Consider the following 24,137-nt stretch of genomic DNA (forward strand, 5'->3'; position numbering starts at 1 on the left):
TACTGTAACGGCTGGCGAATTGTTTGTATCCCGCTTTGTATCTCCGAGGCAACTGAGGATGCCAGGGGAACAGGAGATAGATTCATTCACCCTGCTTTTTACCACTCGTTTGGTGCCTCTCCCGCATCGGCTACTTCTGATGGACAAGACAACCTACCTGTCACCGGTAGCAACCGTAGATTGTGTACCAGGCCGCTCAGTCGGACCAGCTTCTGGCTGGTCTGGGGGTAAAAGTGCATATCACCAACTGAGTTGTCCTATATAATGACTCTAGACTAAGTGAAGACAGAGTCCGAGGGTGATATCTCTGCTTTCTATGCGCGCCAATGACGAGGCAGGTCGCTTCGGGGAATGACCACAGGGCTGTGCTACGAAATCCGGGTTCTCTATATTACTTTGGCTTTGGTGGGATTCAGTCTGAGCATCGCAGCCTGAAGTTGGTTAAATTTGACACATGCCTTTTTCTAGTCCTGGAGAATCCCCTGAAAATGTGGCAGCCTACACTAGCTGGTTCAGGTGGACCCCATGCTCTAGGTTGCCTGGCCCGGATTTTAGCCGACCTGGAAGTGCGAAACACCAAGGCAAGACATCATATTGGAAGCACGGGGCTCCTTGCTGGCCACCAAGACCGCCTTCGAGAGCGTCGCGAGTTATCGACATCGTGACCCAGTTCGTTCGATCCCTAACCCCCTAAAAACGAGACGCCCGAGAATGCCACCGATGTACACCTAGCCTGGCAGTTTGTCACCGCCAGTCCCACGATTTCCAGCCCGCCGTTCGATGCCTTGACTTCCAACATCCCTCGCCAACTGGGGATCAGTCATTTCCCTTCCGAATTTCCAATTCCCGAACGCTCTTCCAGGCCCAATCTGCCTAGTCTGAAGAGCCTCCACGTACAAGCCCGATAGACGCCGGGACCATGGCTTCTTATGGGCAAGCCGTTCCCGCAGCTGGGCCCCGACCTGGCCACGGCGCAGCCTACGGGGGCACTATGCCCGTCGGCCCTCCGGGGGCGCCAGTCGGGACATTTGTGCCGGGCACCAAGATCCAGGTCGGCAGCCACCGCGTGGTGATACAAAAGTACCTTTCCGAGGGTGGTTTCGCGCACGTGTACCTGGTCAAACTGAACTCGCCTGTCGACGGGACGGACCAGGCTGTGCTCAAGCGCGTCGCCGTGCCCGACAAGGACTCCCTGCGCGGCATGCGCATCGAGGTCGAGACCATGAAGCGCCTGAAGGGCCACAAGCCCATCGTCACCTACATCGACTCGCACGCCTCGGAGCTGCGCGGCGGCGGCTACGAGGTCTTCCTGCTCATGGAATACTGCAACGGCGGCGGCCTGATCGACTTCATGAACACCCGGCTGCAGCATCGCTTGACCGAGCCCGAAATCCTCGGCATCTTCGCCGACGTGGCCGAGGGCGTGGCCTGCATGCACTACCTGAAGCCGGCCCTGCTGCACCGCGACTTGAAGGTCGAAAACGTCCTGATCACGACGACTGGCTCGGTTAAGAAGTTCAAGCTCTGCGACTTTGGCTCGGCGGCCTCACCCCGCGCCGCCCCGACCACGGTCGCCGAGTGCCGCCTGATGGACGAGGACGTGCAGAAACACACGACGATGCAGTACCGGAGCCCCGAGATGGTCGATGTCTACCGGAAACAACCGATTGACGAGAAGTCGGACATATGGGCGCTGGGAGTCCTCCTATATAAACTGTGCTATTATACAACCCCGTTTGAGGAACAAGGCCAGCTTGCCATCCTCAACGCAAGCTACAAGTTCCCCAGTTATCCGGCATTCTCGGACAGGCTAAAGAAACTCATAGGTAGGTAGCCAGCCCTTGTCCAGAACGACGGCTCACCCTATTCTTGCAGCGTCGATGCTCCGGGAAAACCAGAAGACTAGGCCGAACATCTACCAAGTGCTTCGAGAGGCCTGTTCCATGCAAGGGCGCGAAGTTCCCATCAAAGATGTAAGGTGGCTTTCTTTCTGGTCTCGCAAGTTCTGCGCTAACATGCATCCGTAGATCTATTCTGGTCGGTCCCAGTCGGAGCCTCGCGGTAGCGGAAAGATGACAGTGCCGGAGCAGAAGACCAGCTCGACGCCGGTCGTTGGAGCTGTCTTCGCCCGGCCAGCTCAACAGCAGCAGGTTATCCCCGAAGTTGAGCGGATGAGGAGAGGTCGGCCCCCCACAACCTCACAGCCAGCAGGACAACCGGGGAAGCCGAGTCGATCACCGGTAAAGGTTTTGAATGGCGATCCGTTTGCTGCTCTGGACTCGAAGACCAGCGCGTCTGGGCCGGGAGACGAGCTGTCGTCGAGGTTTCCAACGCTCGATCAGTTCTCGATCCTCCTCGAGTCGCGCACCAAGTTTGACTTCGATGACCCAGCTTCGCCACCAGCCGCACAGCAGCCAAAAGACCTGTCCCAGAGGGTCACGGAGAGGCTTGCGGACGACGCGTTCGCTCCAACGCAACCCAAGCCTACGCCTACTCCTGCAAGCCGAAGACAGTCTTCCGAGACATCCAGGCCAAAAATGCACCCATCTATTCCACCCGAGGTCCCCCTTATGGGCCCCACCAAGTCTGCATCCGCTCCGCCAAAGCCTGTAGAGCTGAGTCGGGCGTCAGCTATCATCTCAAATTCTCCCGAACTCCAGGCAATATCATCACAGACATCGCAGCCCTTAAAGGTCGCGTATCAACCTGCTCCAAGCAGGCCGGTCATGGTCTCTACCGGGACCATGACTTCTGAGCCGAGCCCTGAGCGACCAACGACAACTGCCCCGTACCAGGTGTACCGATTCCCCAAAGCAGATGAGCAGCGGTCCTCCAGTCTCCCGCGGCGACAGGACCCGAGCTCGTCAGACCTTCTTCGCGCAGATACACCGAAGGCATCTCTGTCAGGGGCAATACCACGAGTTCCTCCTTTCCAACCCCAACCTGGGCACGCCCGCCACCCATCCTCCTCCCGGCCGTCACTCGAGGGGGGCCGGCCTAATATGGACCAGATTGAACCAATGATCAAATCAAAATCCACCACATCAGCCCGGCCTCGACCAGCTAGTACGCATCTGGAGTCTAACATCGACTATTTGCGTGAGAGGGAGGCATTACCGAAGCCTCTAGGTTCGCTTGCCCACCCCTCGCCCAAGTATGCGGAAAAGCATCTGCCGGCACCGCCTGAGCCAGATGACGAGACGAATATTTCCTCAAATGTGGAATTCCTACGCTCGATGGAGGATTCAGACCCGAAGAAGAAGGACAAGGGCTACCACAAGCACGGGAAACGGTCGAGTCTGACTTCTTTGGGGGCCGGAACTAAGAACAAACTGGCTGGGAAGTTTGGGGACGCCTTTAAGCGCTTTGAGGGGAGTGGACCTCCTCCGCCACGCACACCATCTCCACTCAAGGATCTCGAGCGGCGTGACCTCACCCCTATAGCTGGATCTGAGGCCACCGACGGGCGCAGCGACGACGGCCACGTACTAGAAGAGACAGACGATATGACGCCCGAGATGCGTAGGGAACTTGAGCGACGTCGCCTATCCCAGGAAGAGGCGCGTGTGGCGGCTGCGGGTGCCGAGTACCGACAAAGAGTCCAGGGCGGCTCAACGGGGCCCACGCCTCTTCCGAAGAGCATCGGGGGCGTCTCACGCGCCGTCTCCATACAGAACAAGGTCCAGAGCCTGCTCGATGAGAGTAGCCGCTCGACGGTCAGTGTGACTCGTACGGCTCAGGGTTATGGTCACTATATAGATTCCTCGCCAGTTGCGAATCGGCCGTCGACGTCTGATAGCCGACCAGCCATCCCGCGCAAGCCACTCGGTGCCGGACAACGGCCGGACTCGGGCGATGCTGGCGCTCGCCGAGGCCCCCCGATTGGGGGTGCTGGCTCTGCAGAACCTACCGGCTTAGCACGACCAATCCCCGCAGGCGGTGCTCCGAAACCAATGGCGCCTCCCAAACCCACACATCTGAACAAAAACCCAGCCCCTATTAGCAACCTCCCCGCCGGTGCCCGGGCCGGCTCGCCCCCGAAACCAATGATGCCGCCGAGCAGCAGCGGCGGCGGCATAAACGCGCCCAGGGTCAGGGGGCCGGGCCCGCCGAGGGAGCATCTCGTCGCCGTGGACCTGCCGGGGCAGCCGACGATCGAGATGTCTCCGGCGGAGCGGGACGATTACATCCGCGACTTCCAGAAGCGGTTCCCTAGCCTGACGTCGATCGAGATGGTGGAGCGGGATCTGGGTGCGGAGGCAGAGGCCAAGATAGGGAGATAGAGGCAGTCCTTGGGCGTCCCTGCGTATAGAAAGACTACCGGTCGGTGTTCTGTGCATTTTGACCGCTTGGGGGGGTGGTCAGGGGTAGGCATTGAAATGTCTCTAGTCGATTTCAAGCATGCGTATACTCAAGATAGATGTCTTGGTTAGATAACACTAGGACGCAGCGAGGTAATATATCACCACCTGTGACATTGTGCAGATGAGACCGGTGCTATCGCTACTAGCTATGTTGGCCGCTGGGAGGCACGAAGCTTTCCGTGTCTTGTCGTCTCATCTCACATCTCTCAGATGGGAAATATTAATGATTATTCCTGTGTTGTGACTAGGTACCTAGCTACCAGGTGGGGGCGGGTCAAGAACCTGCATGGCTAGCGGTGATGAATAAGTAAGTACTCCGTAAGTATTTCTAACTCGCATCCTTCAACAGCCCGACCACGAGAGAATACACACCCTTAACACACCCCCTTAACTAAGGTGCCAGTTCCCATATACCAAAAGCCAGAGCTTCAAACCCACTCCAGCCCAACCAAACAGTCCCATAACCAAGGGGATATCCCACCACCGCCGGCACTGCCCAATCCCACGAAAATGCCTCCATCCCCCTTCCCAGTCATAGTCCACCCCTACCCATCCCCCCTACCACAATCATACGCCTACGAGCTATCCCACCCCGCCGCCTCCCCGTCCCAGCCGCCGCCACGCAACGCCATCGTCTTCATCGGCGGCCTGGGCGACGGCCCGCACACGGTGCCGTACGTGCGCGCCGTGGCCCGCGCCCTGGCAGGCGACGGGGCCGGGGTCGGGGGTACCTACTCGGTCTTCGAGGCGCGCCTGTCGAGCTCGTTCGACGGGTACGGGTACGCGACGGGGGGGTTGGCGGGGGACGTGGCTGAGGTGGGTGCGCTGGTGCGGTACCTCAGGGGGACGCTGGGGAAGGGGAGGATTGTGCTTATGGGGCATTCTACGGGTTGTCAGGTTGGTTGATTTTAATTTTATTTGGAATTTGGACTTTGGAGGGGGCCCCTTTGCGGAGGACTTGGTGGTGTCGTTCGGGGGCGGAAGGGGGGAGGTTGAAGCGGACGACTACATGATCCCGGGCGGTTGCGATGGGAGCTTCGGAGTCTCGGAGTCTCGGAGCTGAGGATGCTAACTTTCTCCATCAGGACTGCATGGAGTATGCAAACTACGAAAAGTACAACAACAGTCCCGTCGACGGCTTCATCCTCCAGGGGTCGGTATCGGACCGCGAGGGCCTTGCTCCGCTCATGGACCGCGCAAAGATGAAGGAGAGCCTGGACTTCGCGTCACGGCTGATCAACGACGGGAAGGGAGATCACATCATGCCCAAGGACAGGCTGCCGGAAATGCTAACCACGCCAATTACTGCATATCGGTGGCATTCGCTTGCCGCTGTAGGGTGAGTTCGCCCCTTCCCCGGTGCTAGACCTCATGGTCTCTCGCTGACGAGACCCCATCCGGAAAAGGGGTGATGACGACTACTTCTCCTCGGACCTACCAGATGAGAAGGTGGCCGAGTTCTGGGGCCGGATACAGAACCCCGTGTTGATTGTGCCCTCCGAGAAGGACGAGCACGTTCCCGAATACGTCGACTTCGGGAAACTCGTTGCTCGGTGGAAGAGTTTCTGTCGCCCGGGAATTGCCAGCGAGCTGTCTGGTCTGATCCCGGGGGCAAACCACACCGTCGATCAGGCCGAAGGACGGGAATGGCTGGCGGACCGGGTAGTGAAGTTCTTGGCCAGTCTCGAAGGGGGGAAATAGAAACTTCGGAAAGGGGGTGAGATGGTGACGAAAAATAGAAAGCGATCAAGCAGAGGAAAGGAAATCCATAAGCAGGCAGATAAACGATACTAGCCAGTACTAATAGGACACCGTGAGGAGATAGGCAGTTCCCTAGCACCAAAACTCGGGGATCGGTCATTATTAATGCAAGGGCGGGAGGGAAGCTGTTAGTTGCTCGGCAATCTATACTAGGTCGGCGACACCTGAGACGAGTTCGGCGACCGTTCCCACCCGGATCTCTGCTCGCTCTAAATGACATGTATATAAGTACGGGCTCGGGGGAGCTACCGGGACTTGCTTGGACCAGGACAAAACACGATTATCTCAGAAACCCTCGAAATTTCAATTACATTGCCAAATAGCATTTTTCACCACCCTCGGAAAGAACTGAATCAGAATCCCTTGGACAATTAGGAACCATGTGTTACGGCGCCACCTGCCCAACTTGCTGTGAGTGCCTGGCTCCTTACCCTTCCTTGGCGACTTGCCAGTAAATATGCTGTCAACGATATGGACTCTAACATGAAAATGCTATTGCTCAGCGAAGAAATCTTGGCGAGGGTGCGGAAGCCACATTCCCTCGGCCCTCGCTGGCGTCCCCGAGGACCAGTGGTGCAGCTGCGAGCCGCGAGTCACCATCGACGGGAAGTCGTATCCTTCAGCCGCCAAGTTCGGGGTCTCTGCGCCGTCCTGGCTCAAGAACCTGGTTGGCGGCGGCGGGGCTGAGAAGAAGGACGGTGGGAAGGACGACTTGTGAGAATGTAGAGTAACCAGCAGGAGTGGTGTAAAATACGTCATGTATTTGACTGTTGGAAATTGCCTATCTAGTCCTTTCCGTGCTTCATGCTACATATGTGCAGGGATTCTCATGGACGGCGACTCAATTGTACAGACCATGTTTTTGAGCAGTAGATCTTGGGGTCAGATGAGAAGAGAGGACGGGGTTCCCCCGCAGCAGTGATGTGGGCCAATTGCCTCCTCCGCTTTGACGGACACATGAGCCAAACGTATGAGATAGCCATCACATCAACCCAAACTCTCACCAGCTGTTGAACCAAGAGAGTTGCAGCGTTACTGCCATAGGCTAGATCTGATCTCAAGCAACCGGCCTCAGTATCCGACACTCAGCCATGATCCTCCTATCGCCCCTCTTTCTCTTATCTTGCTCAGCTCTGTTCCTAACCATCCATCTCCTGAGGTGCCTTCGGTCCCCCCTCAACAAAGTCCCGGGGCCGTTGATCGCCAGGTATTCCTCTTGGATCCTGAAATGGCACGAACTTCATGCCAACAGGACAAGATACGTCCACGGCCTGCACCTGAAATACGGCCCGGTCGTCCGGCTCGCCCCAGGCGAAGTCGCCTTCGCTTCTGGCCGGGCCGTGAAGGAAATTTACTGTTCAGGAGGCAGTGGTTATGACAAGACCGAGTTCTATGACTTGTTCAAGGTTTACCAACGCAGGTAGGCATGCTGCTCTTCTCGGACATTGTGTACCACTCCTGAACTGTGGCTACTCGCAGGACCATGTTCACCATGTTGAACAAGGATCAGGTAAGGAGTCAACATCTACAGACCCCCTGTGGCATGGCTAGTCTCATAATCCATCGCCCTCAGCACGCTAGAAGAAGGAGAGTCCTGGCCGATAGGTATGCCAACAGCAACGTCGTCCGCCAGCCTTCTCTTGCTGGCATTGCCGAGAGAGCCAGCAACTTTGTCAAACTCTGTACCGACTCCAGAGGCGGCAGTCTCGATCTATATGTAAGCTCAGTCCTTATGCCGTAATACCCCATATGCTGATAAACGGTCGGTCGTAGGTTTGTAAGAAACACTGTCAACTCGGCATATATTGGCCCTGAAGTAACCTCTCCTAGCCCTCCATTCTTATGCTTTCGACTGTGTCACACACCATCTATTCCATCCATATGGAACTGACTCGCTCCGGGACAAGTCGGACGAGACTATCATGCGTGAACTTGCATTTGATAGTAGTTTGCAGAGTAAGTTGTCGCAGCAAGGCTAGTTGGGCTCGTCGCCTAACACGGATCAGACCGCCTCGTCCAGTACTATAGCCCCTTCCTACACAACCTAATCGCTCGGGTTTTGTACCTGTTTGCGAAACCTCGAGAGACCCCGTTAGCAGACCATTTCGTCCTGGATACAAGCGCCAAATCAGGATCTGACTCCTTCACGCTGCTGAGCCGTCTCCACGAAAAGTCCAGCGAGCTCGACAGCTGGGATGTTGCCGCCGAGTGCCTCGACCATATGGCCGCGGGAATCGACACCACTGGTGACGGCCTGTGCTTCCTCATGTGGGAGCTATCGAAGCCGTCGTCGCTCCATATCCAGCGGAGGCTACAGCAGGAGCTCCTCGATAATCCCGACGCGCCGTTCGACGAGCTCACGTATCTCGATGCTGTTGTCAAGGAAGGGCTCCGCTGCTTCCCCCCGATTCCCATGTCTCTTCCACGTTATGTCCCGTGTGGGGGACGCACCATCGATGGTTTCTATCTCCCCGAGGGAACAATAGCCAGCTGCCAAGCGTACTCAGTACATAGAGTCGAGCAGGATATCTTCCCTGAGCCAGACACCTTCAACCCTGATCGATGGCTAGAGAAGGAAGGCGACGCCGAGAGAAAGAGGCTATTCTTTGCTTTTGCCAGCGGTGGCAGGGGTTGCGTGGGCAAACAGTGAGTTGTCATGTAAACCCCATATTTCCCCCCTACCTCTTTTGCTAATGGCTCGGCAGCCTCGCTCTAGCTGAGATGAAGTTATTGCTACGAGACGTATATTCGAGTTTTAGTACGCTGCCGGATCACTCTATGACGCCCAGGTCGATGGAGATGTCAGACCAGTTGATATCGTCTCGGCCCCTAGGCGAGAAATGTCTGTTGAAGTTCTCTCCTGTCGAATGAGATGAGGGTTTAAACGGGCTACCTCGGGGACGAGCGAATAGGAATGCCAAAAATAGATTACATCTTATTAAATTGAATCCCTAATAAAAGTAAAATGGCGAGAGCTCGTGATCTGAGCTCTTGGCTGGGCGTCAAAGGTCCTGCTTCCCCACCTCCTGACCGTGTCAGGTTTCTGCCCAGGCACGCCAGGTCTGACATTGAAAAGGTCCAGAGTCTGTGTTACCGAAGTCGAGCCAATACATCGACTGCGGCTCCTGGATGGGGGGTGCAAGGCTGCAGCGAGTGCAGTCGGGCACTAAAAAGATGTGCATATGCACACCCAATCGCCAACCGTCGCAACGTCCGACGCCTCCAGTGCGGTACAAGCAGGCGAGATGGCAAACAGAGATAGTCCACGTGTTGACCCATGCCGCATGCCCTACTCATGGCCAGATCTGTCAGAACTGTTGAGTGTGCCCGTCAGCCCAAGACAATCTAGGTACCTCTCCAAGTAGGTACCGAGGAGGGCGGGAAGAGCTGTGCTTGGAATCTTCCAAGTGGCACTCTCGCCCAAATTGAAGGTTTATCTTGAGAAACCCAGGGAAACGAGAAGAAACAAACTTCGATCCCTTCGCCTCCTCTTTGTTCTTCACCATCTGTTCTCAAGTGTACGGATTACCTAAACTAAGGTACCTACCTCGGATCTTTACGGCGATAGGCGTTGTAATAAGCGGGGCCTTCGCGATTTTTTCAAAAATTCCACTTTGCCCCAATTAGGTACTTAGTAGAACACGCCACGTGACCCACATCCAAGGCACCGCCCCATCACTCCATTCCTTGAACCATTCTTTGTCAATCCAGACTTAAAATCTTCAACCCTTCCCACCTCCTCTTTCAAAACCCGACCGACTCCCAAACCTCGTCCTTGAACGCAGTTCTCTGATTCTGTCAGAGCCAGCTTAGCAAGAAGCGAACTTGACCGTCTTCCACGAAGATTTACCTACGCCCATCAACTGACACAGTATCTTCTCCCCCATCCCCCACCACGGGTCTGTTCCGTCCATCCGGTGCAGCCTTATAAGGAACAAAATTCGCATCTGGACTCCCTCGCATCGGATCATCATCGTCTCTCCCGTCATCCCTCCCCTTCCAAAGGGAAACAGGAACACACACATAGAAGTCATACGAGTCAACAGAGTTGTTTATGTATCAGCACGACCAGATCTCCGTCTTCAGACACTCCCCACCCATCAAGCTGCATCGGTTTCGCATATTGCGGAAACCTTGTAGTCCCGATATCAAATCCGTCGGTTGAATCGTCGACCAAGTCGTCCCCTACGTTAATGCCTACCCTGGAGCTCCAACATCAGGACTACCCTATGTCAACTCAAACTCTCTTCAACTGACCCCTCCCTGGCTCGTTTCGCCCTTCCCATCGCTCACTATTTCCATTCATGACACCCTCGACCAGTGTACTTCACCAGATCGTCGACCTCAACCACTCCTAACCTCGCGTCAATATCATTACCCAGCTTGCACCCAAAAACACCGCAATCATGGCTCTCGTTAACGTTCGCCGCGATGTCACCGACCCCTTCTATCGCTACAAGATGGAGCGACTCCAGACCAAGATCGAAGGCAAGGGCAATGGCATCAAAACAGTGGTTGTGAACCTCAGCAGCGTGGCCCAATCTCTCGCTCGCCCCGGATCCTACTTGATCAAGTACTTCGGCTTCGAACTTGGCGCTCAGACCAACATCGACCCACCCGATGATCGCTGGATCATCAATGGTGCCCATGATGCTCCAAAGCTGCAGGAATACCTGGACGGCTTCATCAGCAGGTTCGTTCTCTGCAAGAAGTGCAAGAACCCCGAGACCGACGTCCATGTCAAGGACGACCACATCGTGCTCGATTGCAAGGCCTGTGGCCAGCGCACCGATGTCGACCTGCGCCTGAAGCTCAGCGGCTTCATTCTGAAGAACACGCCGAAGAAGGGCAAGAAGGACAAGGCTGAGCGCAAGGCTGCCCGCAGAGCCAAGCAGAACGGCAAGAATCCCGACAAGGAGAACGGCTCCGGCGGCGACTCAAACTCGGACCAGCCATCTCCCAACGGCGACGACAAGAATCTCGGCTATGCAAGCGATGATGATGCCATGACCCGCAAAATCAAGACCGAGGCCCAGGGTATCATGGATGACGACGAGATCGAAGTGAAGGACGACGATTGGGCGGTCGACATGAGCGCCGAAGCCGTCAGGGCTCGCCAGCAGTCACTCCCCGATGAGTTCAAGCAAAAGCTGGTTCTGAACGCCGACGACGACGATGAGGAAGGCGAGGGCGGTGGTCCTACTATCTACGACCAACTGGGCGTCTGGATCCAGGACCAGGCCAAGGAAAAGGGTGGCATTAACAAAGTCGACGACATCGGAATCTATCTCAAGGCTAAGGAACTGGGAATCGAGACTAAGCACCGCACCGTTCTCGTCCTCGTCCAGACCGTCTTTGACGAGAACATCACGTCTCAGATCGGCAAGCGCGCTAGCATGCTGAAGCAGGTAAGCTTGATAGCACTCACTCGAGCTAGCCGAACTTGAATACTGACTAGTTTTCACAGATCATCACCTCGGAGCGTCATGAGAAGGCTCTTCTCGGCGGCACCGAGCGTCTCGTAGGTCTCCTCGGAAAGGACCAACCTGACATGTTCGACAAGGTCGTCAAGATCCTCCAGCTGTACTACCACCACGACCTCATCTCCGAGGAGGTCGTCACCAAGTGGGGCTCCCGCTCCAGCAAGAAGTATGTCGATGTGAACACCTCCCGGAAGGTCCGCAAGGCCGCAGAGCCCTTCCTCACTTGGCTTGCCGAGGCCGAGGAGGAGGAGGATTCCGACGACGAGTGAGCCTTTCAACGACGCGTTTGCTCCTTGATCTGTCTTGTCAACAACCGCTTGTTGCTCCCGCCGGTGCCGGCAGGCTTCTCTCTCAATTCAGGGGTGGCTTTGCATTCTTCTTTTGCGCTTGCTGTAACAAAAAAAAATGGAATTCGCATCTCTGCTAGGCTGGGCGGGCGCTCGTCCGCTAAAAATAATGGAGGGCTTACACAAAACTGGGCTTGTTGGACAGCTGTCTCGTCAACATGGTAGTTTGTTTTAGGTATTAGTTCGGTCGAGAAATTAAGATTGCCACTCCTAGTAACTAGCACTTGCCTCGTAATTGAGAACGGAAGTGTGCCAGGTGGGCATCTCAACGTCAGTAGATCCACTGGCAGCCTGGAAGCACCACCGGGTTTCACCTATAGTTCCATAATATCGGGTTTATTGAGAGGATCTGACTATCTAGGTCTCCTCCCTCTACGGCGATATTCCACTAAGACGGGCCTGCTCGACAGGTATCAGGGGGTTGGGCCTGGAAAATACCTTTACCCCCGAGCGGAGGAATCCTACTATCAGAGAAGGGTTGCCTCGTCATCTCCCCCTAAAATCAAAACGATATGGGTAGGCCCCGAAAATGTCTTGAACCCGCCCAGCAATCCTGCTCTCAGAACCCCCTGAAATGCCAATTCCGCGGCCATGTAACAACAGAAGAAGCCAGAGGCCAGGAGGCACCGCACTTACCAGCGTGTGTCCACAGGCGTGGTCTGGCTGGTAGACGGCCCTCCCCAAGAGTGGTTGGCCGGCGAGGAGCTATTTCCCCCACCAGACTGGCCAAGGTCCGAGTTCGAAGCGCCCCAGTCCCATCGCCCTTGGTTGTTGCTGCGGCTGCTCTCGCCATTGTTGCTATCGCCCCGGCCATTCCCGCTGCCGCTGTTGGGGCTCCAGTCCTGGTTGCTATTATTGCTTGACCTCTGGCCTGTCGACGGGCCAGCGTTGCTTTCCGGGGTGGACAACCACGACCCCGGCATCCTCTGAGCAAACCGCCGGGAGCCAGTCGAGCGAGCCGAGTCACTCGGGGTGATCGAGCCGGTCGGGCCAGCGTTATTATTCGGAATGTTGTCCAGCGCCCCGGACACGTTGTTAGTCTGATTGTTCCCGCCGTTCGGGCTATCTCCGTGATGAGCGCTGGACGCACGGCTGTGACTGCCGCCGGGCGGCGAGCTCTGGTTGGGACGGGAAGGGCCCTGGTCCTATCCTCGGCTCCCACTACCCCAGCCAAAATCACCTTGAGGGGAGCTATTGTCGGCGGCGACGCCCCAGCCGCCATTGCCTCCAGAGTTGCTGTTGGCATGCTGGCCTCCTCCCCAGCCGTCATCGCCCCCATTGTTCTTACTGGTATCTTGGCCGCCTCCCCTATCGTCACGGTTGTTATTGATGCTCCAGCCTCCCCCTAACCCGCCGTCACCGCGAGGGGACGTATTGTTAGGTCCTCCCCAACCGCCATTTCCTCCATTGTTGTTGTTAGTATTCTGGCCTTCGCCCCGCTCCTCATTGTTGTTGTCGTTGGTGGTGTCCTGGCCACCTCCCCATCCGTCGTCGGCCCCATTGCCGTTGTTGTTGTTGTTGTCAGTATCCCAGCCTCCTCCCCATCCGTTGCCGCCGATGTCCCTCGCCGATATGTGCGTAGTGCCTTGGCTGCTGCGGCTGACTGGCGTGGCTTCCCACCTACCATTCTCACCGTCGTTGGCTCCTCGGTTATCTCGAGCAGGGGTGGAAAACCCGCCGTTCCCGCCGTTCCCACCGCCGTTGCCTCGCGATCCGGATCCGGACCCGCTGCCGTTGTTCTGGTTATTGGAATTGCGGCTGCTACCCGCCTCATTGTTGTTCCTCCCATTGCCGTGGCTCCCTTGCGAACCGTTCTCAGCCGAGGCAGATCTCGGACCGACGTTTGTGCGCCAACCTTCATCCTTGCTCTTGCCCTTACCCTTGGAAGACAACGGACTTGGTGCCAAGGCGTTGAATCGAGCGGCGACCGAACGTGGGCTTAACAGCGGAACCGGTGGCAAGCCCGATAGACCAGCTTGTGAGGGAGTGTCTCCTTTCTTATGTGCATCCGGGTGTTGCATCATCGGTACAGTGAAGCCTAGTGATGGCACTGGATGATGGTGAAAGCCAGATGCAGCAGGCGGCAGGCCGCTGTTCTCAGGGAAGCCCTGTTGGTGAAAGCCGTGGTAGAAATGGTTGTCCAGGGGATGTGGGACACCGGCTGGAAGGGGTACTCCAGACCAGGCTCGAGGAGAGTACAGTGAACCATAGGGGTTTCCATACGCAGGGCCATGATAGATTCGGCAAACGCCATGTTCGTTATCCACAAACGCATTCGGGCGAGGATCGTCTGGCGTTTCCACCACCTCCTCGACTTGGAGGAGCTGAGAACGAACAGGCCTGATCAGATTTGGCCGCCCGAGTTCAGGAGCTTGATGAGCCCCTGAATTCTTGCCTGGTTTCTTCGGGTTAGCCTTGGACGAGCCTCCCCCAGGTTCAGTTTCTCTGCATATGACTTACCAGCATCAGACTGACGTGATTTGTTCGCCTCGGACTTGGAGCCACTATCCTTATCCGTGCCTTTGGCCTTGGAGTCACCATCCTTCTTCTTCTTGGCTTTGGTTTTGCCGGCATCTTTATCAGCTTTGGCTCCAGACTTCTCTGGTTTCTTTGAGGATGATTCTTCCTCGGCCTTGTCTTCCTCGTCGTCCTCGGTCTGGTCCGGCTCCGTCGTCTCGCTCGCATCTCCTCCCGTATTGTCTTCATCATCCTTCGCCTTGCTTTTTTTCCCTGTCTGTTGTTTCTGGTTCTTCTTCGGGGCCTGCTTCTTCCCTTTGGGCTTATCCTCCGGCTTATCTTCCGACTCTTCGCCTTTGTCTTCAGACTGTTGGGCCTTCGCCTTTTTGCCGCCCTCCGCCTTGCTAGCTTTCGTCGCCGACTTCTTCGACGACTTGTTCGCATTTTTAGCCTTCTTCAACTCGCTCTTCGGCCCTCTAGGCTCGTCTGCATCCCCATCGCTCGAGTCAGGTTCAGTGTGACTGTCAGAGTCCTCATGGGACCCTCCGTTATCATCACTCGAACTCTCCTCTGCTGAAGCTGGGCCGGAGCCCGAGGAAGTCGACTTCTTCAAGGACGATTTCCGGGGAGAAGCGTCAAATCTAACTTTCTTAGCCCTAGACTTGCGGGCATCCGACGTTTCGGTGAGGCGGCGGATGCGTGGGTACGTCACGGACAAGGTGTCGGTATCAGTCTCGTCATCAGTCACGAGCTCGACCTTCAAGACGCCGTGCTGCTTGCGCTGTTTCTTCCGGATTGTGAGATTGCGGCCTACCGCCCACTCTAGTACGGAATTGGGAGCCATCGTCGGTTCGACCGCTCCTCAACGGAAAGAGCAGCCAAGAAATGAACCCAAGGTCCAGAAGAGTAACATTAACGGGCAGCAAAGGAGCGATATATTGATAGGTAGATGGAAGAAAGAGGACAAAGGAGGAACTGGAGCTTCGCAGTTGCCTGTCTGGGGACAAGCAACGAAATGAATGTATCGCCGTGTTAAGAATAGAAATTGAGGCAGATAGGACGCTCCATTGAATGGACAAGAGATTTAATCCAGGTAAAGAAGAATTGCAGGTTTGCGGTGAAACAATTGTCGGCCAGGCGATACTCGGTATAGGTCGCCGAAGTCTGACTGAACCCTCGAGGGTTGGCTGTCAAAAGGGGAAGGTACGACGATGCCGATGGCTGGTGTGCCTGCCTGCTGGCTACCCACTGAATAGACACTGGAAGAAGTCCAAAAAAAGAATGATGGTTTGCAATGTAACAATTGTCGGCTAAGCGATGCTCGGTTTAAGTCGCCGGAGTTCGACTGAACCTCAGGGGTCGGTTGTCATAAGGAGAAGGCACGACGGCGGCGGCCAGCCTGTAATTATGCCTGCCTGCCGCCCAAGACCAAAGATACTCGGAGCTTAAGACTTCTCCATCTCCAACTCAAGGGAAGGCACGACGGCGGTGGCCAGCTTGTTTGCCTACCCGTCACGAAGAAAGACCTGGGACCTCAGAGCTTAGACTTCTCCTCCAGCTCCAACGCGGCCCACCTCCTGTTGATCCTCGTGTTCTGCCAGTACGTCCACAAGCCGACCACAACAGCAGCCGGCGGGCACAACAGCAGCGTCCAGCTCCACCACGCCGGACTGGCTCTCTGTATCTCCGCCATGGCGCGCTCGACCTCCTTCCCCAACTGCTCCCTATCCCCATCATTCCACACCACCACTCCCCACCCCTCCCCCCTCGCCTCCGCCCTCCTAGCCTTGACCCTGACGTCCCCCTGGCTGCGCACCCTATTCTCCGCATCGGTAGCGCTGAGGTGCGGGTCCCTCGCCCTCAGCCTCGCCATCTGCACTTTGGGGTCCCCGACCGCGACGACGACGACGGCCCCGCAGATGCGGTCGATGCCGCTCTCGAACAGCAGCGGCACATCAAGCACGACGGCGCGCCCGCCGCGCGCGTACGCCCGCACCACGGCCCCGTACATGGCCCTCCGCACGGCCGGGTGCACGATGCCGTTGAGCACGGCGCGGTCGCGGCGGTGCTCCTCGCCCGACCCGAACACGCGCCGGCCCAGCGCCGGCCGGTTCAGCGGCCTCCCCTTGCCGTCCGGGCCGGCCTCGGGCATCGACGGCGACGACGGCGGCACCAGCAGGTCCGGCGTCGTCGGGCCAAAGTGGCTGACGATCGCCTTGTAGCCCGCCGTGCCGGGCTCGACCACCTGGCGGGCGAGGAGGTCGGCGTCGATGATGGGGAGCGAGTAGGGCGGCGACGAGAGGATGCCCGACACGGTGGACTTCCCCGTCGCGATGGAGCCGGTTAGGCCGATTATGAGCATTTTTGCAGACGTACTTTGCGCGCGTGTGCGGGCTCTTGCTGACTCTTAAAATAGGGCCGTAAGTGTGATGTTCGGGGAGAGCGATAACATCATGTCATCAATCGAGACGCCAGGTGGGCTGATGGCGCAATCTACGGATTGATAGCCGAGGTTTCCTTGACACCTTAAGCTTGGCTTGCATGATGCTGCAACCCCTGGCTATATGAGGTAATTACCTATGGCCCATGCACAGACCATGCACTAATAGCACAAAGTAGGCTTCTTCTAGCTTTCAAGGGCAAAGAGGCAGGGGTGGAAATTTGTTGGAAAGTTCAGCTTGGAAGTTAAAAGACAAACAATTTTACAGCCGAAGCCTTCGGTATTAAACTTGAGCCGCCGCTTCTCGTTTCCGGTGTTGGACAACTCAAAAATTTGAACGCCACAAGTTCCGAGTCACTGCTGTGGTGGCTGGCTCATCACTTCGGGGTATCCCTGCCTGGACAGGGTTCAGGGCTGCTGCATATGTCGTGCATGTCAGCCTCAACCTCGAGTCCTGGACCACATCTTTCCAGATGTGGTCCATACAACATATCACGATCATGGAATGTCAATTGACCTGGCTCGTCTGGGATCGTAGCTTCTTATTCACCAGTACCTAAAGACCGGTTGAAATTCCGAAGACCGAAGAAGCTTCCTCGAGATCCCTAGCGCATATACGCAGACCTTGCGAACCACCCCCGAAACGTTGAAAAGAAAGAAGACTTGTGATCGTTGTGAACCATGGATCCCCTCGAAAACAAAGCGATACCCTTTCCATGTGACAATCCGCCAGTTGCGGAGAAAAAGGAAAAACGGAAAGGTAAGATGATGCCAGTTGCGGGATTGGCGAAAGAACCTGTGGGCAGTTAGATATGTTTCAACAAGGCAATGCGGGTGCGATTACTAACGAAACATCCTCCTCCATGGATTCCCCCTTCACAACTTAGTCGGAGAGGCGGACGGCGTAGAAGTAACCCTCGTCAGCGAGGTACCATCTGCAGCCGAGAGAATCGATAGTGAGTCGGTTCCGTTGAGTCCAGGTTCCGTCAACCTCGCGCACCATGTAGAATCGAGAGGGGTCATCGTCGCTCGGCTTAAAATCCTGTGGTTGGAAGAGGTTGTTGGCTTCAGCAAACTGCCTCTGCTCCTCCGAAATCTCGCTCGTGGTACGGCCGACGCCCAGGACAGGATCGCAATGCACCGGCATAGGCTGGGGAGGGATGTTACCTGCTACCACAGTTGGAGGGCCCTGAACAGTCACAGGCTGGGTGACTATATGGGTACCGGGAACCATGCCACCACCACCGGGCATCATGACAGGCTGCTGGATAGGCTGCATCATCATGGGGTGGAACTGTGCGGTGACATACGGCGCCGGGCCCTGGACAGGAACGCCAACTCCAGCATGCGGCTTTTAGTAGTGTTAGCTAAGACCTCCCGACAGGGCTAAGATAAATCTGATGATATTGGCGAAGGACTAGGTGAGGCCACTTGGCCACCTGAGATTTAGCGGCGAGGAACTGGAAGAATGTGAGGTACACTTGCACAAACTGGAATCGCGGCGTAGACCGGATAGCTCTGATAGACGAGGACTGGCTGAAAAGTGACAGGCGGCTGACGAGGAGCAAAAAGAGGTGCACCCACCGGGTAGGGGGGATGCAGATAAACTCCATCATGTCGGGGAACATAACGATGGAGGAAAGGACCATTGGTCGTATCAGGGACCGGTGGCTGGAAGTGCACACCCAAGCTGGGCGGCACACTATTTTCGTACGGCATGTTTGGCGTGGTGGGAGAAAAGAAGGTGTTGTTCGGAGTGATGAATGTTTGGGGTTGGGTGCCGGGCGAGAAATAGCCAGAAGGTGACAGGTAGGGCTGGCCGGGGTAGGGTGCCTGGCCAATGGGACCAGAGGCGGAGTAAAACGGCGGAGCACCCGCGTGATGGACAAACAGATGCTGTCCAGCAGTGGGGATGGGCGTAGGCGCGTTGTATGGTGGGATAGCGGATGTATTCTGTTTCTCTTGCGGTTGGCTAGGAGACTTGGACGTGTCCTTCTGGCGCTCGGCGTGCTCTCCAGTCGTCTCAGGCCTGTTGTTTTGGGCAGAACTCGGCCGGAGTATTCCTTGACGAGGTTGATGGGGAGAGACGGTTCGACATCCACGAGGTGGCGAAGGTGATAGTTCGTCCTCGACGATGCTGAAATGGGCGCGCTTTCTCTTTGGGGAGGCCCTCGAGTTCATCGACATGTTGGGGGATCCGTCTGAGATTGGCTCCTTCCCTCAACAGGTTGATGATGGACAGTTGTTGTGGGGATGGAAATCGGTAGGATTTGTGAAATGGAAAAAATCCAAGCCCGGCATGCTTTGATCAAGGGCAGATGCAAGTGAATGAGGTATGTCCTCGACCTCGAGATACTACTACTCTAGGGCGAGAAAGGCCAGGTGAAGAGCTCGGGTATGTCCTTGAGGTACATGCTCCGGGCACCCAGGCACCCACCCACCTGGGCAGGTACCCGGGCAGGATACCTACGGTAGGTGCCCACCTGAAAGTCCCAGCATAATTACCGTCCACTGACCGCTCGTCATCCCCAAACAAGGAATTGCAGCAACTTGCAAAGGGGGAGAAGAAAGTCGAAGGAGGTCCTCCGTTTATAACTGTGTTGGCAGGGTAAAACACACTAGAGACGAATGAACAAAGACGATACTCACAACTTGGCGCAGAACCCAGGCCTGGCCATCCCAGGCGTAGTGGAAAGCCGGATGTTTGTGCCGTGGCTCGTCCTCGAGCTCGGCGTCCGTGAAGGGGAAACACGGAATACAACACATCTTGATGATGCTGTCGATTATTCGGGGATCTCGAGATGTTTCAACGCACTGACTTGTCGACTGACACCGAAGTTCCACGGGGAAGGTGGTGGTAGAGGATATTGAGGGTTGGAGACGTTGAAGAGAGCAGACAGAAGTGATGGAGGAATATATTCACAATAAACATCACCAGAAGCTTCCTGGCCAACCAAAGGGATATCTGTCGGGAGGACCCACGTCTTTCAGCAAGAGGCCGACTTATTACATTATGCAGAATAGTGTTCCTATCTATGGTCCTGCAAACCGAGAAGAGTCCAAAAAAAACAGAGGGTGCCTCCTTCCATACCCTCGCATCACCAAAGAGGCTAGGTTCCATGTTAGTGAAGTTTTTCTGAGCTCAATCTTCGTCTTCGGCCACGCAATATTGATCCAACACAAACGGATCCCACTCATCGTCGGAACTGGGAAAGGGGTCATTCTCGAGTTGCTGGATTTCACGGCAAATTCTGTACAGACGGTCCTGCCACGGCTGATGAGGATTTTAGTCAACGACCGATCCAGGGCAACAGATCATGGGATGTTCCACTTACCCGCATGAAGAGCAGCAATTTCTCATCTCTCTTGGCAACCTCCAGGATCTTTGCAAAGTCATCCTCCGAGGCAATCGGGGTCCAGGTACGTGTCGCCACGTTGAGTGTCTCCTTGTCGCAAAGCGAACAGGCCCAGGTTGTCTTGCTCTCGGGACTCGGCTCTACCTCGAGGGACTTCTTGATGGTCTCAACCTGGTCGGCCACTTTCTCGAGACCGTCGAGAAAATCGAGCCGCTTCAGCAGTCGGGGGAGAGCATCTTCGAACTCGAAGGACGGGGTGTCATTGACCCGGTGAATGAAGTCCCGTAGCGAGGCGGACCAGGGAAGATATTTCCATGCCACCGACACAGCCCCCTGCTTGTCTACGCTGCAGATGCAGAACTTGCACTGATGAATGGGGGCGCTTTTGGTTGTCTCTGGTGTATCCACTGTCGCCAAGTCCATCAATCTCGTTTTGGCACACAGCCGGGCGTATTGCTTGACCTTTTTGAAGTTGGTAGTTAGTAGAGCCTTTTTCTAAGGTTCGGGTAGGGGGGGTGCTCACTCTCTCGAGGATGCCCAGCTTCAAGATGGTATCCTCCTCCTCTTCAGGCAACCACCAAACCTTGTCCTGGACCTCTTGAACCAAAAGTGCTTCTATTTCCACCAAGATGTGCTTGTTCGCCGGATTGGCACACCATTTTCCAAGAGTTTCGATTCGCTCTTTGAGCTGCGGGTCGGTATTCGGACCGTCATCCAAGGAAATGAATCTGTACCCTTTTTTGCAGGAGATGGCGAGGACATCCAAGGCTTCTGGGGTGGCCTTTGAAGTATCCGTACGCATGGCATAGAATTTGGCTAGACCATCGTGGTGTGGCAGTATGCATTGCTCCTTCGTCAGCCAGGTCCTCATGCGCTGTGTGATGAATTCTTCCTTGATAGCTTCAGGGCTCGCAACGGCGGGGCTTATTGGCCCCCCCTGGTGGGCTGGATCTTCTGGCTCGGGGGTTGCCATGGGCGATGAGACGAAGAATGTCGTTGGGCTTTTGTGATGCTGTCGGATAGTTGGCAAGGATGAAGAATCAGTCTCTGAAAATTTCGTCCTGCTCAACCGGACGAGGAGGGTTGTTTGTTTACCGCCCAGCTTGTCAAAACGCGGGATAGTCGACGAAGAAGAACGCGCCTAGGTACCTACCTATGTCAGGTAACAGGCAACTGGGAAGGTGGGTAGGAATCGTGCCTCGATACTGAGGTACACTTGAAACTCCTTGCACTCTTCACTACACACACTGTCGAATGTCGAATCTCGAATATGTCGCCCGTCGAACGGTACTGGGGCACGTAGGCTAAGGAGCAGGTATGTAGGTTGTGCGTGTCAGCCCTCTCTTTCCCTCTGGGGCATTCTTCAAGGCACCTTCTCCTAATATCTATGGCAGATCCAGGTCAGATACTCGTTGGGCATCCGGAACTCGGACCAGGACGAGGCTTACCACACAGCAAAAGGCCGCCACAGCATCCCTCCCAATGGAGCCCAGAAAAGAAATGGCATGGAACAGGTTGACAGCCGGCCACTCCGCCACTCCAGCACAGGATAGATAGGGATAGATACCTACGGTGATTTCGTGAATCAAGTCCGTTTAAATTGACGCCTGCCACGCCCCGATGCGACGCAATCGTGGCGCTCTATGACCGTACACATTCTATTGTACAATATTTCCAAGGGAGGAGAGATCATCCTGCGCTATGCTTGCCGCCGGACCGCCAGAACCTGTTTTAAGTATATACACGCCCTGCCCAGTTACGGCAACAAGGCTGAGTGAAGCCGCAGTCCGAAAGACGGGTTCCCACTGAGGATTAGATGTCGTAAAAACGAGATAAAATATTCGTGGCTGGCTGGAGCCGGTTCAGAAAATCGAATCAGAAAGGATGGGATGGGATGGGATGGGATCAATATCATTCTGGGTGATGGGCCGGTTCCGGGATGGGAAAGAAGGTTCGTCTCCCAACCTGGTCTGCTGTCAGCATTTCTCTAAACGGCTTGTCGTGAACATGGGAGTTAAACGTACCGCCCATACTCCGGCAACCGATGCCACCAGGGCTCCCGAGATCATCATTGGCCGCACTCCCCTGGTGCACTTGAAGAGCATACCACTCAAGCCGCCCGCCGCGATTGTGTTGGCGGCATCATGCTTGCCCCTCACGTACCCAATGTACGAGTTGATGCTGTTGTAGCAAATAGCGATGACGCCTGCCGAGTTTCCGAGAAACGGCCCTCGCCGGGTGACGGCATTGAGAACCGAGTTGAGCCGCAACTTTGGCGGCTGGCCAGCTGATCTCCTCAGGCCCTCCTGCATTCCCCAGGCCCCTCCCATAGCCAGCGCCGAGAGGTATGTGACTCCGGTGCCATAACAGAGGTCGTCGGTGAAGCCTCGTGACGGGAGAACGGATTGCGATCCGGGGAGGTTTGAGAGTGCCGAGTCTTCTAAAGTGATGTAGTCTAGGGCCTCCTTATTCAGGCCGGCGAGAGGGTGTAAAGTTGTCGGGTCGGCAAACGCTGAGCTGCCGAGGAACGCATCCACGCCTTGCGCTGAAGACGGGTCGAACTGCGTGGAATGATACGGCTCGGTTGAAGTGGAAGGGGGCTGCGGCGCACTACTCGGAGACGACGACTGGGAAGAGGACTTCCGTCCAGTCAATGCATCCCAGATAGACATGGTGCCGGTAGTCTGGGAAAGATCCAGGAGATTATACGGGAAGATCGAAAACAAAATGTCGCCCGATAGGCTTGGTTTCTGCACTTGGCTCGCCCAACCTTGACGAGAGCTCGCTCGGGAGTGAAAAAAAAAATTGCCTTTCCACCTTGAATGACGGAGCCACGCGATGTGGCCCGTGCACATTTAGAGCTTGTGGATGCATCTACACTAGCTACTTTGGGAGACCACCACCTATCTTGACTGACCTCTTCGACCTTCAAAGAATGTTTCATTCCGTTCTTATTCGCAACGGCTCGCTCCCGGCGGCGATTCTTATCTCAGACTTCCATGGCTCTGCGCCAGTCAATGCCCTAACGACTTCTGTAAAGAGCTGTCAGATGGACAATTCCGTGGCGAAACTCAACAGAGATATGATGGTTGCGACTTTGATATTGAGCTCCACTCGGTGGACGCCTATCGTGGACCGTGCCCATAATCCGGTAGTTTGATTGGCTTAAATATTTCCAAGCCACAACCATACCCTCCGCGAAGGTGGCAGAATCCAATTCTCCTCCGTTACCCAAGTCCTTGACGCAGGTAGGCAGTATCTCTTTATAAAAACCAAGGTAAAGACGTTTAATAGCAGAGTATAAGCAGCAGTAATATAAGCAGACTGCGTCACTATACACTTATTCCTGTCCTAGCCATGCAACTTGGAAACCTTTTGCTACAGCCCTGCTAGCTAGGCAAGTTGGAAACCCTCTTGCCTTTAGCCAGACCTCTCACTTAAGCAAGACCATCTACCCTGCCCTAGCTACTTAGCGCGCCTTTTGTTCAGGCTAGACTAGGTCATCAGGGCGCATATGACATCCCTTTTTACGCACAAGTATCCATAGTGGTGATGTTTGACGTGGAGTTGGCATATAAGTCACCACCAAATTTAGCAGGCGGTAAGCATTGCGGGGCCTTATGTGGGACCTTGTGGCTGAAATTCGAAAAGGGCGTCCACCGAGTGCAAAAAGGGCGTCCACCGAGTGGAGCTCTTGATATTCAAAGGGGTGCCGCTTGAGGAGAACTCTGCGCTCGAGCGGTTTGGACACCACAGAGGCGAGCCACCTGCAGAAGAGGCGGAGCACTTCATGATTTTCGACCTGTAGATACAGTTGACGATGCGACCACCCACGTCGATATTGCGCAGCGACGCAATGAATGGCAGGAAGCTATGCGATAGATATGTCTTTACGCATAAGCATCAGGCCTACACAATCCCAATGTCGT

The 24,137-nt window shown here is 55.6% G+C and overlaps 9 protein-coding genes across 9 annotated transcripts; 4 read left to right on the plus strand and 5 right to left on the minus strand.

Moving 5' to 3' along the window:
- Positions 1 to 496: 496 nt before the first annotated feature.
- On the plus strand, positions 497 to 4,601 carry QBC33DRAFT_543781 (uncharacterized protein). The gene is made up of 3 exons (XM_060428395.1): positions 497 to 1,826; positions 1,876 to 1,973; positions 2,028 to 4,601. The coding sequence occupies exons 1-3, from the start codon at positions 920 to 922 to the stop codon at positions 4,281 to 4,283; spliced, it is 3,261 nt and encodes a 1,086-aa protein (XP_060281945.1). The 5' UTR covers positions 497 to 919; the 3' UTR covers positions 4,284 to 4,601.
- A 103-nt stretch (positions 4,602 to 4,704) lies between these two features.
- QBC33DRAFT_133587 (dolichol-phosphate mannosyltransferase) lies at positions 4,705 to 6,288 on the plus strand. The gene is made up of 3 exons (XM_060422068.1): positions 4,705 to 5,261; positions 5,450 to 5,703; positions 5,771 to 6,288. Exons 1-3 carry the CDS (start codon positions 4,875 to 4,877, stop codon positions 6,063 to 6,065), a joined length of 936 nt encoding a protein of 311 aa, XP_060281946.1. The 5' UTR covers positions 4,705 to 4,874; the 3' UTR covers positions 6,066 to 6,288.
- A 217-nt stretch (positions 6,289 to 6,505) lies between these two features.
- Positions 6,506 to 8,996, plus strand: QBC33DRAFT_454597 (cytochrome P450; the record flags this gene model as incomplete). The annotated part of the gene is made up of 9 exons (XM_060424734.1): positions 6,506 to 6,536; positions 6,629 to 6,823; positions 6,854 to 7,006; positions 7,215 to 7,545; positions 7,605 to 7,635; positions 7,699 to 7,842; positions 8,033 to 8,081; positions 8,132 to 8,771; positions 8,831 to 8,996. 9 exons carry the CDS (start codon positions 6,506 to 6,508, stop codon positions 8,994 to 8,996), a joined length of 1,740 nt encoding a protein of 579 aa, XP_060281947.1.
- A 1,349-nt stretch (positions 8,997 to 10,345) lies between these two features.
- On the plus strand, positions 10,346 to 12,265 carry QBC33DRAFT_133555 (putative eukaryotic translation initiation factor 5 protein). Its single transcript, XM_060422067.1, has 2 exons — positions 10,346 to 11,533; positions 11,593 to 12,265. The coding sequence occupies exons 1-2, from the start codon at positions 10,532 to 10,534 to the stop codon at positions 11,875 to 11,877; spliced, it is 1,287 nt and encodes a 428-aa protein (XP_060281948.1). The 5' UTR covers positions 10,346 to 10,531; the 3' UTR covers positions 11,878 to 12,265.
- Position 12,266: 1 nt separating this feature from the next.
- QBC33DRAFT_590574 (uncharacterized protein) lies at positions 12,267 to 15,256 on the minus strand (the record flags this gene model as incomplete). The annotated part of the gene is made up of 3 exons (XM_060431614.1): positions 12,267 to 13,073; positions 13,164 to 14,380; positions 14,416 to 15,256. The coding sequence occupies 3 exons, from the start codon at positions 15,254 to 15,256 to the stop codon at positions 12,588 to 12,590; spliced, it is 2,544 nt and encodes an 847-aa protein (XP_060281949.1). The 3' UTR covers positions 12,267 to 12,587.
- A 345-nt stretch (positions 15,257 to 15,601) lies between these two features.
- Positions 15,602 to 17,092, minus strand: QBC33DRAFT_133598 (dephospho-CoA kinase). The gene has a single exon (XM_060422069.1). It carries the CDS (start codon positions 16,772 to 16,774, stop codon positions 15,947 to 15,949), a length of 828 nt encoding a protein of 275 aa, XP_060281950.1. The 5' UTR covers positions 16,775 to 17,092; the 3' UTR covers positions 15,602 to 15,946.
- Positions 17,093 to 17,492: 400 nt separating this feature from the next.
- QBC33DRAFT_133958 (uncharacterized protein) lies at positions 17,493 to 19,259 on the minus strand. The gene is made up of 3 exons (XM_060422070.1): positions 18,338 to 19,259; positions 17,718 to 18,203; positions 17,493 to 17,612 (listed from the first exon to the last, which is right to left on the minus strand). Exons 1-2 carry the CDS (start codon positions 19,037 to 19,039, stop codon positions 17,736 to 17,738), a joined length of 1,170 nt encoding a protein of 389 aa, XP_060281951.1. The 5' UTR covers positions 19,040 to 19,259; the 3' UTR covers positions 17,493 to 17,612; positions 17,718 to 17,735.
- A 735-nt stretch (positions 19,260 to 19,994) lies between these two features.
- QBC33DRAFT_560659 (uncharacterized protein) lies at positions 19,995 to 21,181 on the minus strand (the record flags this gene model as incomplete). Its single annotated transcript, XM_060430078.1, has 3 exons — positions 19,995 to 20,126; positions 20,188 to 20,670; positions 20,732 to 21,181. The coding sequence occupies 3 exons, from the start codon at positions 21,179 to 21,181 to the stop codon at positions 19,995 to 19,997; spliced, it is 1,065 nt and encodes a 354-aa protein (XP_060281952.1).
- Positions 21,182 to 22,119: 938 nt separating this feature from the next.
- On the minus strand, positions 22,120 to 22,880 carry QBC33DRAFT_454604 (mitochondrial import inner membrane translocase subunit tim23; the record flags this gene model as incomplete). The annotated part of the gene is made up of 2 exons (XM_060424736.1): positions 22,120 to 22,173; positions 22,233 to 22,880. 2 exons carry the CDS (start codon positions 22,878 to 22,880, stop codon positions 22,120 to 22,122), a joined length of 702 nt encoding a protein of 233 aa, XP_060281953.1.
- Between the last annotated feature and the right edge of the window lie 1,257 nt (positions 22,881 to 24,137).

The sequence above is a fragment of the Phialemonium atrogriseum genome (genome assembly GCF_030411735.1).
Source record: "Phialemonium atrogriseum strain 8032-3 unplaced genomic scaffold QBC33scaffold_18, whole genome shotgun sequence".
Classification (NCBI taxonomy): domain Eukaryota; kingdom Fungi; phylum Ascomycota; class Sordariomycetes; order Cephalothecales; family Cephalothecaceae; genus Phialemonium; species Phialemonium atrogriseum.

Coding starts and splice junctions, on each gene's coding strand:
- QBC33DRAFT_133555 (XM_060422067.1), top strand. CDS start 10,532: ATGGCTCTCGTTAACGTTCGCCGCGATGTCACCGACCCCTTCTATCGC. Junction 11,534..11,592: donor GCGCTAGCATGCTGAAGCAG/GTAAGCTTGATA, acceptor TAGTTTTCACAG/ATCATCACCTCGGAGCGTCA.
- QBC33DRAFT_543781 (XM_060428395.1), top strand. CDS start 920: ATGGCTTCTTATGGGCAAGCCGTTCCCGCAGCTGGGCCCCGACCTGGC. Junction 1,827..1,875: donor CAGGCTAAAGAAACTCATAG/GTAGGTAGCCAG, acceptor CTATTCTTGCAG/CGTCGATGCTCCGGGAAAAC. Junction 1,974..2,027: donor GCGAAGTTCCCATCAAAGAT/GTAAGGTGGCTT, acceptor ATGCATCCGTAG/ATCTATTCTGGTCGGTCCCA.
- QBC33DRAFT_133598 (XM_060422069.1), bottom strand. CDS start 16,774: ATGCTCATAATCGGCCTAACCGGCTCCATCGCGACGGGGAAGTCCACC.
- QBC33DRAFT_133587 (XM_060422068.1), top strand. CDS start 4,875: ATGCCTCCATCCCCCTTCCCAGTCATAGTCCACCCCTACCCATCCCCC. Junction 5,262..5,449: donor GGCATTCTACGGGTTGTCAG/GTTGGTTGATTT, acceptor TTTCTCCATCAG/GACTGCATGGAGTATGCAAA. Junction 5,704..5,770: donor CATTCGCTTGCCGCTGTAGG/GTGAGTTCGCCC, acceptor CATCCGGAAAAG/GGGTGATGACGACTACTTCT.
- QBC33DRAFT_133958 (XM_060422070.1), bottom strand. CDS start 19,039: ATGTCGATGAACTCGAGGGCCTCCCCAAAGAGAAAGCGCGCCCATTTC. Junction 18,204..18,337: donor ACGCCGCGATTCCAGTTTGT/GCAAGTGTACCT, acceptor CACTACTAAAAG/CCGCATGCTGGAGTTGGCGT.